The following is an 18,881-nucleotide window of genomic DNA, read 5'->3' on the forward strand; positions in this document are numbered from 1 at the left end:
TCCCATTGTAGTGAGGCTGGGTCATGGATGATGCAAATCGCGAAGCCTTTGGTTGGCGGGTTTGTGTCCTCACACGTCAGTTTACATTGAGTTCAAGGGAGAAGACCCACCTCAACTGAGTTTCATCCGCTGTTTTCTTGCCACACGCTGACAGTACTAATAAGTAGTGAGGTGCCCTTAAAATAATAAAAGGAAGAAGAGGGGAGTTCCACAGGCTGCAAATTATTTTCACCTCTGGATACTTGAGGAAGATGAACAGATTTATTAGAGACTCAGGATGTTACACGTACATAATTTCCTTTTATTTTGCCGTCTTTCCACCTCTTCAAAGGATTTGAAATGACAGACTTGGCTATCACATAAGGGTGTAGCTAGTCGTGCAAGAAATACTTGCTGAATGAAAAAAAAACGAGTGAATGAATGAAAGAGGGAAGCAAGATAGAAAAAATGGAGTCAGTCCGTGGAAGCGGGAAACCAGTTGGCCCATCTTGAGGGGCCGCGGAAACTGAATGGCAACTGACCATACGGGTCCTTCTGCCTGCCAGGGCTCCCCCTCGGGTCCTGGGAAAATGTACCCAGGCCCCATGTGAAATATAATGGCTTGCTAACCACTGCTTGAAAGTGCTTTTATAATGTTGCTTTTGGTGTTAATTGGCTACTTAAGTGGTTCAATAATCCAATTTATGGTTTACTGTATTTCATGAGTATTTAGGAATCCTTACAAAGCCAATCAAACCTACAGGCTTCTCCAGAATGTAATTTTTATAAATATCGAAACCCAATAATTAATTGACGCAGCATTGGTTTTTGTTGACGTTTAATTAACCATTTATTTTATATTGCATAACATTTTATTCTTTTTAAGATTTATTTTGAGAGAGAGATGGAGAGAGAGAGAGCCGAGTGGGGGAAGTGGGGGGAGAGAGAGAGAGAGAGAGAGAGAGAGAGAGAGAATCCCAAGCCCTGTCAGCACAGAACCTGAGATCATGACCTGAGCCGAAATCAAGAGTCAGACACTCAACCGACTGAGCCACCCAGACACCCTTATTACATAACATTTTAAATGGGGTGGAGCCCACTGTATTAAGTCTTTTTCTCAGTTCTTAAACATGTCTGTAGGCCATTAAGAAGCTCACAGATCACGCCTAATGCGTGCATTAGCTCTGGCCTGCATATGATGGATAAAGTGCAACGAAATGGTTTTCTTTTATCAGAAAAGAGACAACATACTAATTCTCCAAGAGAATGAAACTTGTCGCGAGCCCTGGGTAGTTTTCCTGTGACCGAAGTAGAACTTCGGATCAGGCAGGATGTGTGTCCCATCCACTCTCCTTCTATATGGCCTCTGCAGGTGGACTTTTAGACCAGCCGCCCCTCCCCCATTCTTACCGGGGCGTCGCTGAGCACTCTTACTTCTGTGCTTTCTGCCTCCTGTAGGAACCACCTGGGAGCCATGGGGTTCGGGAAGTTTAAGGAAGTGAAAGGTCTTCTTGTCCTGACAGCACAAATGTCTAAAATCTAGCCACGTGTCCCTGGCATCAAACCATGCCGAAGAAGTCAGAGGGAACAAAAACAAATTCTTTCTGCGCTTATCACTGCACTCCCATGCAGAAAGAGCCCCCCATGGACAGATTGGACCCTGGGGTTGAAAATCCCTCACATCCTGTCCTGCAATGCAGGGTGGAGTGGGGGGGGACCCTGTGTTTCGACCTGAGTCCAGGCTGACCCCCCCGCCTGCACAGGGTGGTCCTGATCCCGCTCTGGGACGCTGGTCCCCACCTCCAGAGCGTCCAGCTTCTCTTAGCCTCCCCAGGAAGGTAGCTCCACTGCCGTGCATGTTTGCAATTAAATGACTTAATTACAGTTTAACAACTAAATGACTGGCTCACTTTTAAGTACCGTTGTTTTGCCTGAAAACCTTTCTATTTTATACCTTCCTCAACATCCGTAAGGTGTGTGTGTGTGAGGTGGGGGAAGGACTCGTGGCCATGAGTGAACTGGCGGGAGTTAATTTGACACGCTGGGGAGCAGTCATCACCACCAGTGCGCTCTGAGCCAGGAGCGTGCAAGTTGCTTGTAGCAGAAAGTGAAGTCGGGGAAGAGAGTGATGTCCATAATCCTTGGCACCTCTGTGTGGCCAGTGTCCTTACGATTCCATGTCCCCGGTCACAGGCTTTTCCAAGGTCCCATGGCCAGTAAGAGATGAGGCCTGGACAGGATCTTTATAATATACATCAGCCCCGCATCAGCCCCACTGGCTCTCAGACACCAGCTGCTCAGAAGGTGGCACCTGGACCCGGGTGATACTGACCTGAAACTTACTTTTCCCTGTGAGATCAGGTCAGTTGACTTGAGAGCCGGTTTTGACTAGGCGTTTGGAAAAACGTGGGCCAGCAAAAAGCCTGGTCAACCACAACCTGTCCTATCTCTGCATGGTGAACTGGGACATGAATGACCTAGAACGCGGTAGGATTTGTTAGAGACAGTTTTCCTCTGGCTTGTGACCGTGAACCCAAAAGCAAAATTCTTCTGCCTTAAAGCACTGACCTTGGGTATTTACTTTTATGTTGACTAATAAAGCAAAAGGTGAGACTAGGAATGGTGGTGAGTTTCTTGTGAATGCCAAATGTGGTTGTGATTCTTGCACAGGGTGTACGTATGGCTGTATTTTCTGTGCACCTGTAAGCGTAAGTATACAATAGATACTATTGGGGTAAAGAAACGAGAAGGACGATGGGGTAGGGTGGGTCTGGCTGCTTATAGTCTGAAGTTGGTTTTGTTCATTCAACAAGTATTGCTTAAGTGCACCCTGTGCCTGGCCTCGTCCGGTCCCTGCAGGGAGTTCAGCAGGGAATAGACAAAGACCCTGTCCTCAGGGGATTACATTCTGGTGGAAAGATGTGCCAGCTGAAAGGTGGTGTTTAAGATGAGAATCACGAGCACCTCTGAAGTTCTGTGCCTAGAGCACAGCAGTAGGGAGAAGGCCTGCACGTCCCCGGGGGGCCGTGCGGGCAGGGCAGAGAACAGTCCGCTCCCGCCAGGGTGCACGGTGTCCCGGGGGGCTGGATGGAGGGGCTCACCGCTGGGCTGCGCGGGTCTCTGGGATGACGTCCCTCAGGCCACGCCACTGACCGCTGGCTGACTGCGGTCCTCAGTCATGTGCGTGCTCGAATCCTGCCTCCCGGCTCCCTCTCCCCTCCTACCTCGCTCAAGAGGCCAGTAAGACTTGAAAACACAAGAACAAAAACACATGGCACCGTGTCTAGGGCTGGAACAAAGGTGAATAAAAATCGAAGTTAAGAGGGAGAAGCTTCCAGATCGGCTACTTGCTGTGTTTTCCTTTCCCGGAAGAGAGGAAGTGCAGGCAGACAGACACCTTCGTTCAGGCCACCAGACCAGGCAATCTGGGCCACGCCTTGATTTGGTATTAACCCTAAATCTTACCTTGTTTTCACTTGGAATGAGAGAGAAAGCAAACTTCTCCCCTGCTAAAAAAGCCAAGCACCCTGTCCGGCGGTCACTTTCTGTGCTCGAGTGGAAGGACTCATGTTCTCAAATACACAGACCTGTCCGCGTGGACGAGGTGGCTTTCTGTGCGTCAAGCAGGTGTGACTCCACAGCCGACTTGAACAGACGCTTTGTGTTACTTTCTTCTCGCTCCCCAGGAATTCTGTGTCCTTTTGATACTAGGACTAATTTTTTTTTTTTTTTTTCTGTTCCTCGCGGGCCTTTATTTGAAGCTTGGAGACACAGCCTTCCTTTTCACAGGGAGCCTGGTGTCCGTGCTCACCCCTGTCTTTTCCGCACTGCACGTGGCTGACCTCTACTAACGGGCCGCTGGTGGGGGCCTCCGCTGTCGCTGATCCCTGCTGACCCTGTCCCTTTGTTTCTGTCTGCGTCCCGGCGGCGGGCTGCGCGGGCAGCCTTCGGAGCGCGGCGGCCACCTCAACTCCAGCTCCCGAGCCTCCTCCAGAGCCAGCTCGGCGCGGGCCAGCCCAGTGGTGAGTGTGCGTCCTGTCCTGTCCTGCTCGGCCACCATCCTGCTCGTCCCTTCTCCTCCCCTCTGCCCTCTACCTCGCTGTCCTGCAGAAGGGACCCTCCACCTCCAAAAACCTAAACCCAGCATAAAGTGGGAGGGCTTTCCTAAGATTTATTTCAGGTCTAAGCAAAGACACAATTGGGGAAAATGCTCCCAAATTTGGAATATTACTATTCCGTGATACCAGAATTGCATTGCTCAATATCTAAAGTTAGTGGTTATCAAGAAGTTAACGGTGCTTGGGGCTGGGGTCTTCCTGGGAAGGAGGGAAACTTTGTCCAGTGGGGGGAAATGTAACCAGGCGTACTAACGTGTTGTTTTTTTATGAGTGAAAAGTTGGAAGGATTGGTTTTTAATATTGTGTTTGTGATGTCGTCTATTACCAGACCCAGATAGTTTTTAAAATCAAGTATCGCCTAGAAGGATCGTGGTGTTCCTAGCTCTGCCCTGCCCCCCAGTTGCTCAGTATCGAAAAACTGCAGGGGCACCCGGGTGGCTCAGTCGGTTGAGCGTTTGACTTCGGCTCAGGTCATGATCTCACAGTTCACGAGTCCAAGCCCCGTGTCAGGCTCTGTGCTGACAATCCTGTACTGACAGAGGATTCTGTGTCTCCCTCTCTCTCTGCTCTTCCCCTGCTCATGCTCTCTCTCTCTCTCTCTCTCTCTCTCCCTCCCTGTCTCAAAAAATAAACATTGAAAAAATTTTTAGAAAAGAAAGAAAACTACAGAGCTGCCCTCCTGTTCCTCACCATCTAGTCCCCAGCCTTTCAGTGTCCTTGTTACGTATTTTTCCCAGGGTCTTTGCAATTTCAGACGTTTGGTACAAGGCCGCCACGCAGTCTCTTTACAGGAAGGCCGTGCAGGGCAGTTGCCCGGAGGACATCTGGGAAGTGGGCAGGCATAGTGTCCGGTGGGCAGGAGCTGGGGCTGTGTGGCATGCATGCCCGCCCCGCACGGTAAGGATTGCCACATCAGAGGACGGTGGCACCCTCCGTGATAAACCCCGGCTATAAGAAGGCAAAATGGGCAAAGTGGATCCCTTGCTCTGCTCCCCACTTAGGGAGAAGCTTGAACGCGGTTCTTAACTCAGTTACACAACACCACGATTAGATGTGTTGATGCCTGAAATTTAGGAAGCGTTCCTGCTAATCAGAGAAGAGGCCGTGGGGCTGAGATCTCCCGCTTGCACAGGTGTGCCGCTGGGCACCGGTTTCACGCAAATACAGATCCCAGCTGCTTCTGGGGAAGCGAGTAAAGGGATTCCTGGGAGCTGAGCGCGTGCGGTCGAGGATGAGGACACAAGAGATAGACCAAAGGGACGAGGATTCTAGCAGGAGAGCCTGCTTCTTTGTGGAAACGAAGACTCCCCACTCCGTGTCGACACAGGTGCCTGTACCTGCCTCTGCACACGCTTCGCACACCCCCCTGAGCCCCCCTCACGGCCTTTTGAGCACCCCCATCCTGGAGAGGGGTGCTGAGGAGAATAGGAGAAGCCATGGCCTGAACGAAAGCTCAGGTGCTCGCAGGGGGGTGTGGGGGCCAGACGCCCCCACAAGGACCAGTTGCAGGAACAGGAAGATCGTCGTCGTTCAAGGTCACGTAGCTTCGGTTTTTAAAATCGGGCAGGTTGCTTTTTATGGGTCGTCCATGAGTGACCCAAGAGCAGTTCTTGTGAACTAGGGAATCCCTGCTCACTGAGGCCACGGTGCGCCACCCTCTACGTCCGCTCTTCGTGGTGTGCTTCGTGGCCTGGGGTAGCGCAGCAGATACAGGCTCAGCCACGTGCAGCCTTAGAACCCCTGGGAATAAAACGTTCCCACGATAAACTTAGCGGAAAGTCACTCTTCCCTAGGCACGATACCCTCGCACGCTCGCTCACCCTTTGGAAACCAATGAAAGTGTTTGCAGTTGGCAGAAGGTGGCTGTGGCCTGGCTTGCGAAGGATCCCGGGCTCCCTTCGCACAACGCTGGGGTGACCGCTGGGACGCATGGAGCTGTAAATGCCACGGTTATTTGACTTCTTCGACATCATGAAGTCACAGAATAACGGGGCTCTGTCTAGTCCCTTTGACTGAGGAGACTGGGATCAGATACAAATTTCTGTGCCATATGCTTCCCATGTTTGTGAAAAATTTTACCCACATACAATGGGTTTAGTGGGTCACCGTAACCAGAGAGGTGGGCGTTAAACGTGCCTCTGGGACCTGGTGACCAGCGATGGACAGCCTCCGTGTGACCTAGCTGCGCCCAGACTCGGAGCCCACACCCTCGGGAGCCTCTCCAGGCACCATTGACGGGGAAAAGCCACGGGAACAGAGGCTGTGAGGGCCCCCCTGACTCTAAAGCGCTCCCTCGTCTTAATTCTGTGTGTTTACAGCCAAGGAAACGTAACTGTCCTTACTTGTGGCTTCCCCGAGCTCCGAAGGGAAAGTGGGCAGAAGAGCTCACAGTGCGGGAGGCTGAGCTAACTTCCCAGTTCGTTACAAACACATAAACCCTCCTTTCCCTTCCCTGAGTGAAGTGCTCATTCACAAAGGTCAGCGGATCATCACACTGTTGACACTTTGAACGAGCAAAGGTCAGCATCTCGCAGACTGTGTGTGACGGGCCATTCTCCAGCTCCATCTGGGCGCCCAAAGAACCAGGGACTGGTCACTTGCATCCCTGCTGTTGCCGGTCGGTGGCCCCTGATCCATGGCCTGATGACTCATCAGGAATGTGGTGGGGGGGGGGAGGCGGGGAATGTGAGGGAGGACAGGGGACAGGAGTCTCTCTAGGAAGGAGATAGGATGGGGAGGGGAGGAAGGGACAATTCTAGAAGGCTGGGTGTGGAAGAAAGCCTGGTGCACCAGGGGATGGGGGAGGGGGCACTCTTAAAGAGGAAAAGTAACCAGAATGGAAGAAGTGATAACTTGTCCCACTTGAAAAGAAAGGTGCCTCGGCATCCAAAGACATCACCCACCACTTGGTCCTCTTGGCCTTGTAGGAAAGCAGAGAGGGCGCCCGCCCGGTCTCAGGACATGTCTTTGACCTTACTCTCATTTTTCCCATTCTATACATGAGCTGTATGTTCTTCTCCAGCAAGTCTGGGGTCTTCCCCTTGAGGAAGCTATTGAGTACCTGGAATGTTCTAGGCACAGGGCTACAGTGTTGAGCAGACGCACCTTTCCCAGCCCTCACGGATGCATTGACTGGAGGAGACAGGCCGGCAGCAAACAGCACACATACAATGTAAAACTCCTGGGGACAGACGCAGGAAGCTTTCCGAGTTGGAATCAGGAGGCTTGGTACTCCCGGCCTGGAGCCCACGCAAGCAGAGGGCCTCAGCTGGTGCAGCCCGCACATCTGTGTCGTCGGGGCCCCGGAATCCTTCCGGGAACCCAGGGAAAGCTGCCCAGGTTCTAAAGCATCCATCAGAAATGTCCTGAGCGGAGCCCCGGTTCATGTCCCCCTGTGTGCATGTAGAGAAAACACGAGTGACGGAGCGTGCAGCCGGTTTGAGCTAGAAAAACAAGACTGTAGACTCCTCCTCTGCATTGTATGAAGAGGCAGGGGCGGAGACCAGGTGGAAAAAGAGGTCATGCATTGTGAATACAGGAGTTCAAGGAGAAGTCATTCAGGAGAACGTAATGATTGCATGAAAAGCGGAAATCTCCACGCCAATGGAAGACTTTACTGCTTATTTATATTTGAAGGAAAATTACCCTGAATGTGGGTGTTTTCTGAGCAGTGTTCACGAGTGTCCCTTTGTTTGTCAAGAGGGACCGTGTGCTGACGTTGCTTCTGTGGTCCTGTTTCCAATCCGGGCTCTAGGGTTGCCCGCCTGGGGGGTCGGGGACACCATGGGGAAAGTTCCATTGTGCCTGGCCCCTCTGCTAGAGCCCGTCCATGCCCACACGTTGTATTCTGTCTCAAGGAAGCCGGGCAGTCCAGGTCGGGACAGGGAAGGCCTCGGCAGACGTCCCGTTTGAGCGAGCCTTGCTGGCATGCTCGTATAGACACGATGCTGGAAGCTTGGAACTAATAAAACATTTAACGTGCTGCTGTGAGCACTTGTGTGTGAGAGGGAAGAGTTGCCATGATTTAAAATTCAACAGAAATTTTTCAGAAGTGACTATTTCTAGTAGACTTCAGAAGAGGCCTTTGTGTATGCTCAGTGGTGATTGTAAAATCCTGGCACACACGTTTCATAAATCTGTTGCTGTGAACATTTCACGCTGACCTGAAATGTTTAGAACTGCTTGGCACGGGGGAGTAACAGGGTGCCGGCCTCCCGGAGGCTGCCCTGACTCAGGGAGGCCCTGCGGCTCGTCCCAGGCCCCAGGCTCGCATGCACCCCGGTGCCTTGGCAGTGGGTGCGCCCGACAGCATCTCCTGGGTCCCTCTCTGCTCCGTGTGTACACCGTGGTGCCCCCCACACCGCGTCTGGCGGCGGCTAGGACAGTGTTCACGTTTTTCAATTCTGTTTCTCTACATATTACTTTCAGAGGTAAAGTGCAGTGTTTTTGTCAAAATCGAACCCACGGCCCCCCAGGTGACTCGTCTGTCCCTTTGTTTAGGAGAAGGTGAGGAGGGCTGTGTGAAGTGAGTGCAGGTGCCTGTGTCTCCAGGACCTGCCCCAATCAGCTCTGTCCAGGCTGCCATCTGGTGGCAGCTGAGGGGACTGCGACGGCTCCTGCCTCGGTGGCGCTTTCCGCGTACTTCTATTTCAGGAGGGCTGGCAAACACACGTGTCCTTTGTCACTCAGAAACACAAAGCGGCACCCACCCTGACATGCCCACGAGAGGTGGGACGCAACGGTTAAGGGGAGACTGGCTTCCTTTTTCCCTCGCTTGGTCTCTACTCTAGACGCATCCGAAATTTCCACGTTCTGAGTTCATCATGTGTTTCGAACAAAGGCTTTTTTAAAACTATTTTTGCCTGTTTCCGATTCTGTGTCTCCCTCTCTCTCTGCCCCTCCCCCGTTCATGCTCTGTCTCTCTCTGTCCCAAAAATAAATAAACGTTGAAAAAAAAAAATTAAAAAAAAAAAAAAAAAAAAAACTATTTTTGAACTTTTTTTAAACTAAAGAGCCAGCCTAGGTGTTTTGTCTCATTTGATGTCTTGCAAATTACAAAAATAACGTTTACGTGGACGGTATCAGGTGAAACGGCACAGAACAAAGCTGTGTTAAAGACCCCCACGCCCCGGTGCACGTTCTCTCTCCTCTTTATTACAGGAAATACTAAAAACCGCGGGGCCTTCTTTTATAGGCGCTGATATTACTGTGGGTGAACAGAGAATTTCTGGTGTCTCGTGTATACATATGATATTTATCTGTTGCTGGTGAGTGGTCGGAAGGGATTCTACACAAACCGCAGAGCAAAAAGGCAGCAGACTTTTCAGCGGTGGCTCGACAGTCTGTTAAACCGGGCTTCGTATTCGACCAGCAGTTAAATTACCCTCCTTACCTTCATTAAAATTCGTTCTGCAGACCACCTGATTCTAGGGAATGAAGGCGTCGGGCCCGGGAGACTTAATAAACCGATTCCCCTGCAGACCAGTCGCTATATAGCCCGCTTTTCTTGAGTGATTTGAAGTTTTCAGGAAGATTTTTATTCCCAAGGGCAGAGGAGAGCCCCACTTGAAATGCTAGATCATCGTAACTCAGCACATCGGCCCAGGGCTCTGTGGGGCTCTGCCAGGGACGGGGAGACAGAACCGTCCTGAGCAAAGACCGCCCCGGGATATCCGCAGTAGGCTGACGTGGCATCCGTACCTGCAAACATAATGATCGTAGGTGTACGTGTTTACACACACCAAACACGCATACCGACAAACGGCAGGTGCTGTGGCACACAGCTGGAGAGTGTGTACCCGGCCACATCAAGGAAAAGGGCACATGGGGTGGAGATTGCCTGGAAGGCTCCCGTGAGACACACAGGCTCGCGCTGGCCCCGGGAGCGCCGCCGGCTGTGGCCAAGTGGAAAGGAGAGGCCTGTGGGCGGGGGGAGGACTGGAGTCCCAAAGGCCCCCTCCCCCACCCACGGGGCTCACCTAACAAACTGGGAGGGAGGCCAGTCTGCTCTTTGGTCCATCCCCCCGGCCTGAGGATTGACCTCTTTGCTCACGTTTCCTGCCCTGCTCTCACGACAGCAAGGAGACCAGCGAGATGAGGGTAGAAGGTTCTCGCTGGAGACCCAAGGGTGGGCCTGGGGGGGGACCAGATGTGGTCGCTTCAAGACCCCGGGGCTGAACTGGGGTCTGTTGAGCAGGAGACCCTTGAGCTTGGCCGAGCTGAGAGCTGGTTCCAGAAACTACCTTTTTTTGGATTGATCGAGTATTCTGTAGGATTCCACGGCAGCCTCTTGGTTGTCTGGTTCGCTCTTATATTTGCTGTGTCCTTTTACTGTTGGCTTCAGGTGTCCTGCCCTCGGAGAGAAGGGTGAAGGCGTGAGCGGTTTGGAGGAGAGAAGGTGGCTGTTAGTGAGGCTTGCCGGCGGGGGACGGGATGGTGAGGCCGTGGGCATCCGGCCCCGTGTGGGCCCAGGGTGGGCCCAAGACAGGGATCATTCGTCCTTACGAGAGATCGCGGCCTTTACTGAGGCGCCCCTGCGCCCTCGGGCTCTCCTGTGCACAGCCTCACGGTGGGCTGTTTGTATGTCCACGAGCCACCCTGCCGTGGCCTCCGGCCCAGCTCTGTCGGGATTCCTCAGCCTGAGTTCGGACGGTCTGCGGTGTGAGCATACAGGGTATCTGCAGAGCCCCTGATCGCCATCCGGCCTACTGAGTCAGAGGCGTGGCCCGCGCTCGTCACGTGCACCTGCGGTCGGCTCCCTGGAGGTCAAATTTAGGAACATCTGAGCCGCAGGAAGGAGGATCGGAGACGTGAGGGGAAAGGCATGGTTCGTTGTCAGCTTCCCCCAGAGGTTTGGACACAAGCGAGCCCCAGGTTCTCTCACCCACCGTGACCTTCCCGGTGCGCTCGCGGCAAGGAGCGCTCAGCGTGCACAAAAATGAAAACAGTCGCCCTTTGTTGGACGCTCAGCAAAGGAGGAAGTAGGAGCGGTGCCAGCCTCGGCCTGCTGACCCTGAGATACCCTTGAGGTACAGGGTCTCCCTTGGGGGTGATGCCCTGGGTCCCACTGAGACAGGATCCTGCCTGAGGAAGGGGCAGAGCGACCTCAGGGACGCGTGTAAACGGGAGACACGTAAAAGCCAAATTTGGAGGGGAGGGGGTCTCACTTTTCACCTGGCAGATTTTCCTGTGCCTTCACCCCCCTCCGCCAGCTCCCCACATCTGGGCATCAGTCCCGAGACGGTTAAACCAGAGTCTTCATGGGGACTCTGTTACTCATGAGAAGTAGGAAAACTTCCAACCAGTTCCGCTGCTTCCTCTCGCTTGGGAGACCCAGGCAGCGGGAGTCAAAACGAGGACTCTGGTCGCGTCTTCCAGCCCCAGAGGCTCCTGGTCCTGCTCTCCCTCTGTAACCATAGTAATGTGGGGGGCGGTGAACAAGCTGGGCGCCTGTCATCCTCTCCCACATCGGGGACCGGCACGCACAACTGTGGAATCTGTGAAGGAAGCCTGTCCAGTTCATGAACGGATCCCTGATGACGAGGCTTTCTGCGGTCAGCGTGGGTGTCCTTTAGCTGTTGTGTCCACCTGGAGATTAAGATCGGTGAAAAACCACACAGCGAAGTTCGAGCTGGCCCACCAAGCTGCCCGTGAGCCCCCGCCGCGCCCGCACCGCCTGGCAGAATCATCTCCGCGGGTGCTCGTTGGCAAAGTAGTTTTTAAATCACAAAGGAAGCTGATGTTTTATTGTTACCCGCGTGCCCCTTAAATCCCTGTTACCCGCTCAGTGATCTTAAGTGTTTAGTAATTTGTCCACTTTCCTCCACAGGTTGAAGAGAGACCAGACAAAGATTTCACTGAGAAGGTAAGGAATTTCCGTAAGCCGTTATGTGGTGTCGTTGCTGAACGACGAGGGGCCCGACACGTGTGGGTGAAATGAACAAGAAAACGTGTCGGTTCATCTTTGATAAAGACTGTGTGTGGCCCACCAGCCGGCATCACAGCGGTGAGGGGTCCCCAGGACTCACTTGTAGCGTGTGTGTTAAAACCCACAGAGAGGCAAAGGCGTCCACCGTGGACCCGACCATAGAGCGTAAGGTTAATCCAGGCCAATTCCCAGGCACCCACGAGGCCCCTCAAAGTGAACCTCTCTTTATCGCTTTCTGGGAGCCATGGATGATTTCCCGATTGAAAACTGAATTCAAGTGAAAGTTCCGTAACAGTAGACTCCCGAGTAATGTTGGTTTCGTACGAAATCACATTCGATCCTTGCAACCTTGCAGGGGTCTCGGAGCCTGCCCGGCCTGTCGGCAGCCACGCTGGCCTCCCTGGGCGGGACTTCCTCCCGGAGGGGAAGCGGGGACACGTCCATCTCCATCGACACGGAGGCATCCATTAGGGAGATCAAGGTAAGGCTGCCTACCTACTTATGACCTAGAGGAACCTTTTATGAAAATCAGCCTTCAAGTCTATATTCGTAAAGTTCCAGATCTTTCTTCTTGCTCCGGTCTCCCCTACCTGCCGTAAACACATGTTCTAGGCACCCGCAAGAAGCCACACCTGCCTGCCCCGCCCCCCCTCCGCCCCCCAGCAGGGCAGACAGGTGCCCATGCCTCCCGCACCCCCTCAGCTCCCTGGGCACACCCTGGTGGGGGCCCTCGCCACACCGCACCGCGGTGCTCGGCCGCTTCTGTAGACACTCAGTCTCCATGTTTTGGAATGTGTTGGACACCAGATCACTCACTGCTCCCAACAACCCCACTTTCCCCTTTCAGTGTCTCCCATTCTCCGCCTAGAAGGTGCCCCTCTTTTCTATTTGTAATATGCGTAACATGCTTTCAATAGATCTCATCGTTGTATCTTGGTACTTTTTTTTTCCCTTCCACTGGAACATAAACATTTTTCTCTGCTGCATCCTTACCACTCAGTGCAAGGCCACCGTGAGTGTGTGAGAGAGAAGTGCAGTGCTGTTTGTTAAGGTAACTAGGAAGCCCAAGGTACTGGCACTCGTGTCCTCTGGAGAGCAGAGCCAAGGCCAGAGGGGGAAATGTAAAGGATCGGAATTGGCTTTGCCGATGGAAGAACTTTCTAATAATTAAAACTGGTTAGGGGGTGCGGCTCAGTCAGTTAAGCGTCCAGCTCTTGACTTCAGCTGACCATGATCTCATGGTTTGTGGGTTCGAGCCCCACATCAGGCTCTGCACTGACAGCACGGAGTCTGCTTGGGATTCTCTCTCTCTCTCTCTCCCTCCCTCCCTCCCTCCCTCCCTCCCTCCCTCCTCTGCTTGTGCATGCTCTCTCTCAAAATGAGTAAATTAACTTAAAAAAATGAATAAAATGTGCAAAACTATAGTAATATATATAGGCCTAGATTTTGTAAAATTTTGTGAAAATATCATGTGAGAGACACCTCAATTTTGATCTTTGTAGTTTTGAAATTTATTTTATTTTCCTTTCGCACTTAAGAGGGAAAAAAATGGAAAATCACTTGCTCAGATTCCCTGAATGAAGGAAACTCCCCCAAAATAGAAAAGATTTAGAGAACCACTTCTCTTTTTTTTTAATTTTTTTTTAATGTTTATTTTTTTTTTGAGAGAGAGAGAGAGTGTGTGAGCAGGAGAGGGGTAGAGAGAGAAGGAGACACAGAATCGGAAGCAGGCTCCAGGCTCCGAGCTGTCAGCACAGAGCCCGAGGCGGAGCTCGCACCTGTGAACCGTGAGATCATGACCTGAGCGGAAGTCGGACGCTTAACCAAGACTGAGCCACCCAGGCGCCCGAGAACCACTTCTCTTTCTTCATGGTCGTGCCCCCTTTTCCCCTTAATATGATTTGCCTCTTTCGCCAATTCCTAGGAACTGAATGAGTTGAAGGACCAGATTCAGGACGTAGAAGGCAAATACATGCAGGGGTTGAAAGAGCTGAAGGTACCCGTTCGTGGAAGTGTGGGCTTATGGTATTAACCCAGCTTAACCTTCGGAAATCCCAAAGACCTTCCGACTGCATGCCTCTTCCCGGGAGCCTCCGGACTGCAGAATTCCAAGCGGCAGGGACGCCGGTGTGGGCTCGCACCACGTGCATTTTGAGCGTTCTCCCAAATGCAGCTTTTGAGCCAAGACCTGAACGCCATAACCCTCAGTAGAAAAACTAACACGCTTCCTGATGCACGCTTTGTACTCACTCCCTTCCCCCCGGCATAAGCCCAGTTCTTCCCACAGAAGTGGGCTGTCCGCTTGCAGGAGGGTGTCCGGGTTTCCTTCACGTTCCGCAGCCCTAACCTACAAAGAGCGCTCCCTCCGTTTGCTTCTCAAAACATCTGATGTCTGCCGATGAGGCGTTCCGTACCGCTGTGCTTTTGAAACATCCAAATTATTTGCGTGCTGTAGAATTTCCCTAGTTGAAGCAGTGTCTGAATGGGCACCATCTTGGATTTGAGTAAATACACCCCACTTTTAGAATGTGAAATGACTGCGTTGTGCCCACCAGGAGGTATGCTTGCCACATTCCCTGAAGGTGAGGCGGATAGTGTGGGCTGTGATCTCCGTGAACCTAGCAGTAGATGGCAGACCTCCCCCTTCTTTCTCAGCTCCCCAGAAGGAGTCTGAGTTTAGTATCCTACGAGCACCAGAGGACACGTTGGTTTTAAAGCAACTCCGTAATCACTGGCATATTTGTCACCTCTCTTTGAAAAGAGGGGAAAATTATGACGGGCTCTCAGTGCGTGTGAAAAGGGAGTCACGGAACCAGCTGTGGAGCCACTGGTCCCACCCAAAGTCGTCGCCCTGGTTCGCACGTTGCAGGCAGCACTGGTCTCCGTGAGGCCTCTGACGGGACCTGTCGCACCGGACCGCACAGCGCCCAGCTCCCTTTAGCTCTGGTGGTTCACACCCCGGGGGATTTACTCTCCCCGTTCTGGGGTCACCTGGCCCTGATCTGTGCTCTGGGATGTAAGCACTGGTCTACTCTGTGGCCTGGCCGGCACAGGTGTGAGACACAGCAGGGCCACGTTGATTTTGCAGGCCTCTTTCCCCAGAGCTGTCCTTTCAAAGGAATGCGCTCTGTCCTTCCAGCCCGACCCAGTGAGGCCTGTGTTGTTTGCTTGGTTGGCCTGTGCGTTGAAACCTAAAATTCTGCCGAATCCTTTCCCGCCTCACAAGCCCAGGCAGGGGCAGCCGGCAGCTAGCGGTGGGTGCTCTGTTCTCTCCACCATCACGCACTGGCTCTTTCCTGGGTTCTGGGCACATTTCTTGAGTGATTCCTTCAGAAACCTGTTGAGGGCCCCAAGCTACCGCAGCAGGTACCCCTGAGTGATGAGGTCAGAGGCAGGAGGCCTGCCCGCGCTCAGAGCCTCCTCATCGCGTGTCTCCCTTGTGCTGATGGCCGTGGAAGCCATCTTCCTCCCAGACACAATTGAGAGCCAACTCTCTGAGTTAATAGCTAATGTTCTGAGTGACTAATAACCGATTTGACCAAAGTGAAAAGGGGGGAATTTCTGTGCGTTTGAAATGATCCTGTATTTCTTCTCCTGGTTCATTTGCCCTAAGATTAGGGCTGGATTTTGTTTGTTTTGTTGTTGTTGTTTTCAAAGACCACTCAACTAATCTCCCTTTTATTTTCTTACTATAATTTCAAAAACGTGACATGGTTTCCGCAGGACTCGCTGGCGGAAGTTGAGGAGAAATACAAAAAGGCAATGGTTTCCAACGCTCAGCTTGACAATGAAAAGACGAACTTCATGTACCAGGTTGACACATTAAAGGACATGTTGCTGGAGCTCGAAGAACAGCTGGCTGAGTCCAGGCGGCAGTACGAAGAGAAGAACAAAGTGAGCTTCCGTGTGAGAGAGAATGGTGGAATGTGTGCGTTTGGGATAATGGCGCGTATGTGGAGTGTGTGTGTGTGTTTATGTGTATGTGTGTTTGTACATACGAGTTTGTTTAGTTTATTTTTACTTTTTAAAATTTATTTATTTTGAGAGAGAATGCATGCACCAGTGGAGCAGGGGCAGACACAGAGGGCGAGAGAGAATCCCAAGCAGGCTCCACACTGTGAACACAGAGCCTGACTCGGGGCTCGAACTCAAAAATTCATGACATCATGACCGGAGCTAAACTCAAGAGCTGGGCGCTTAACCAACTGAGCCACCCAGCAGCCCCTGTCATCATCTTTTTCCTTTTTGTTTTTCTTTTTAATTGAAAAAAAAAAATTTTTTTATGTTTATTCATTTTTGAAAGACAGAGAGAGACAGAGCACAAGCAGGGGTGAGGCGGAGAGAGAGGGGGACACAGAATCTGAAGCAGGCTCCAGGCTCTGAGCTGTCAGCACAGAGCGGGGCTCGAACTCACCAACTGCGGGGCTCGAACTCACCAACTGTGAGATCATGACCTGAGCCCAAGTCGGACGCTCAACCGACTGAGCCACCCAGGCATACCTGATCATCTTTTTTTTAATGATGGTCCTCCACTTTTCCAGGAAGCCCAGACATCTGAGAATAAGAATGCCATGCTCTTGGCTGAGGGATTTGCAATAATATTAAAATTAATTATTATAATTATAATATTAATATTAGCATCATGCACAACCTCAGTCTGTAAACTAGAGACAATTTTACTGGGAGATTATTTGTGTGTTTGCATGTAAGATAAAGTCATAACCATGAAAAAAACATGCCTATAAAAACCAGCATGTTTGGTCATAAATGGAGGCTTTAAGATGTTTCTGTGGGGGCGCCTGGCTGGCTCAGTCGGTAGAGTGTTTGACTCTTGATCTTGGGGTCCTGAGTTTGAGCCCCACATTGGGTATAGAGATTACTTAATAATAAAATCTTTAAAGATTGTTTTTCTATTAAACTACATTTCTGGATTTTTATTTTGTTACCTCTTATCACCGACAAGAAATTGTAGATATCAAATCTTTTAAGAAAACGATATTTATTTTCTACTGATTGGAGAAAGTTACAGTTACTCTGTTTAAGGATTAAATACTTTCATTAAGCTAAATTAAGTTAATTTATGATACCAGCAAAAAGTCTGAGCCTATGTTGAAATTAATGACAAAAGACTAATTAGATGTTCTTTGTGGAACATAAAGTAAGGAATACTTGTTTTTCAGATTTTTAGGAATGATTTGGTCTGTCAACCTCTGGGATGTTGTCTGATTTTTCAGAGTTGCTGAGATAAGCAAAATTTATGTTGTGTGTGTCCCTATCTTTTTTTTTTAACTGACTTTGTACCCTAAATCCCAAGGGTCCAAACCAAGCTGCCATTAACACCTCAAAGGTCTCCTTCTTTGACTGCTATAGAATTGATTTAGAAGCTAAAGAAGAATTTTATTTATGAAGTTTCTGGGAGCAAGACTCTGAAACAAAGGAGAAACTTTCCATGAGACCCGCTGCCCTGTTGGAATATAGGAGCAGAGAGAACGTTCTGGGCCCCATGTGTGGGGGAGGACACATTAATGCCTTCCAAGTACCCCTAGGATGTCCTCACTTAGGCATCAGGAAGTAGACCAAGAACCCCCAAATCTAATTCCAGAGAATTTGGATGAATCTGGAATGTTGTCCCAAGCTGGGGAGCAGGGACCGAGCAGAGCCCCCAAAAGGCAGGCCCTTGTCACAGCTAGGAGGGTACGGGGACCCTCGGACTTCAGAAAGTGGACGAGCAGTGATGCCAGGGTGAGAAGTGAAGGTCATGTACCTTCCAGAATAACCCCTCACCGACCTAGGAGATGGACCCTGCTGTCCCCTAAGCTGTCGGCTGTCAGTTGGATACCAAACCGTCCTCAGGGACTGTGCAGCGTCTAAGCTTCTCGGGGACCTCAGAGGAGCGTGCTGCCGGGTCCCTGGGGCGAGGGCGGGGTCGGACTGGGCGATCCTTGTGCTCCCCACCTTTTCCTGTTTTGTCCCTGGGGTGGGGGCCCCGGAGTACAGAGTTGGCCATCCACTTAGTTAGATACGCTTGCCAAAGTAGACCCTGTCTACACCCCTTTTGGTCCCCAGTGTTCCTTGTTGAATTTCAAAATCGGGGAGAGTTCCCTCCGATGTCCGTAGCACAGCCACCCCCCCGCACGGACAGCCTGGGCTGCGGCAGCCCCCCCGGGGAAGGGGCCCCTCCTGGGCCCTGCCGGCCCGTGAAGTGTCAGGGGGCACCTGTCAGATGCACCGGGTCCTCGGGGAGAGCTCACGGTAAACCAGAAAGTGCAGAGAAGTGGGCTCACGTCGCTAAAAGGCCTTGAAAGCTGTGACGGCGGGCACGGTAACAGGTAGTCTCCTCCAAGGTCAGTTAAGTCGTGGGCGCGCGGACTAGGAAGAAAGTGCATTCGCACCACCACGTGCACGGTCAGTCTTTCCCTCCCTGGTCGGTCTTTTCCTCCCTCGTAGGAGTTCGAGAGGGAGAAGCACGCCCACAGCGTCCTGCAGTTCCAGTTTGCCGAAGTTAAGGAGGCCCTGAAGCAACGAGAAGAGATGCTGGAGGTGGGCAGCCCTTCCTGGTTTTCTCTTCTCTTTGTGGCTTAGGAGGGCGTTGCGGGTGCATTATGAAAGTGAACCGTTTTCTCGAAAATCGAGAGTTCAGGCTAATTCTTCATCATGCCTCGCCTAAGGAGAACAGTCCCTTTTGCTGGTGAAGATTTTCATTCCTTTTTGTTTGTTTGTCTGTTTGTTTGTTTAACGTTCGCTTATTTTGAGAGAGGGAGAGCGCATGTGTATGCGTGAACAGGCAAGGGGCAGAGACAGAGACTCCCAGGCAGGCTCCGCACTCAGCACAGAGCCCGACGCTGCGGGGCTCAGTC

At 51.7% G+C, this 18,881-nt stretch overlaps 1 protein-coding gene across 46 annotated transcripts in view; it reads left to right on the top strand.

Annotated features, from left to right (window-relative positions):
* LRRFIP1 (LRR binding FLII interacting protein 1) overlaps window positions 1–18,881 on the top strand; it is a 141,166-nt gene that overhangs the window by 101,995 nt on the left and 20,290 nt on the right. For 25 of the 46 annotated variants that reach the window (XM_086720067.1, XM_086720070.1, XM_086720029.1 and 22 more), the window contains 6 exons: window positions 3,924–4,001; window positions 11,926–11,961; window positions 12,380–12,505; window positions 13,949–14,020; window positions 15,748–15,918; window positions 18,472–18,564. In XM_086720067.1, the coding sequence (XP_086576193.1) occupies window positions 3,924–4,001; window positions 11,926–11,961; window positions 12,380–12,505; window positions 13,949–14,020; window positions 15,748–15,918; window positions 18,472–18,564 (576 nt within the window). The remainder of the gene's footprint in view (window positions 1–3,923; window positions 4,002–11,925; window positions 11,962–12,379; window positions 12,506–13,948; window positions 14,021–15,747; window positions 15,919–18,471; window positions 18,565–18,881) is intronic. The other 21 variants (XM_086720071.1, XM_086720069.1, XM_086720048.1 and 18 more) reach the window with 3 other exon arrangements.

The sequence above is a fragment of the Puma concolor genome, chromosome C1 (assembly GCF_028749965.1).
Source record: "Puma concolor isolate L17-30 chromosome C1, mPumCon1.1.hap2, whole genome shotgun sequence".
In the NCBI taxonomy this organism is placed as follows: domain Eukaryota; kingdom Metazoa; phylum Chordata; class Mammalia; order Carnivora; family Felidae; genus Puma; species Puma concolor.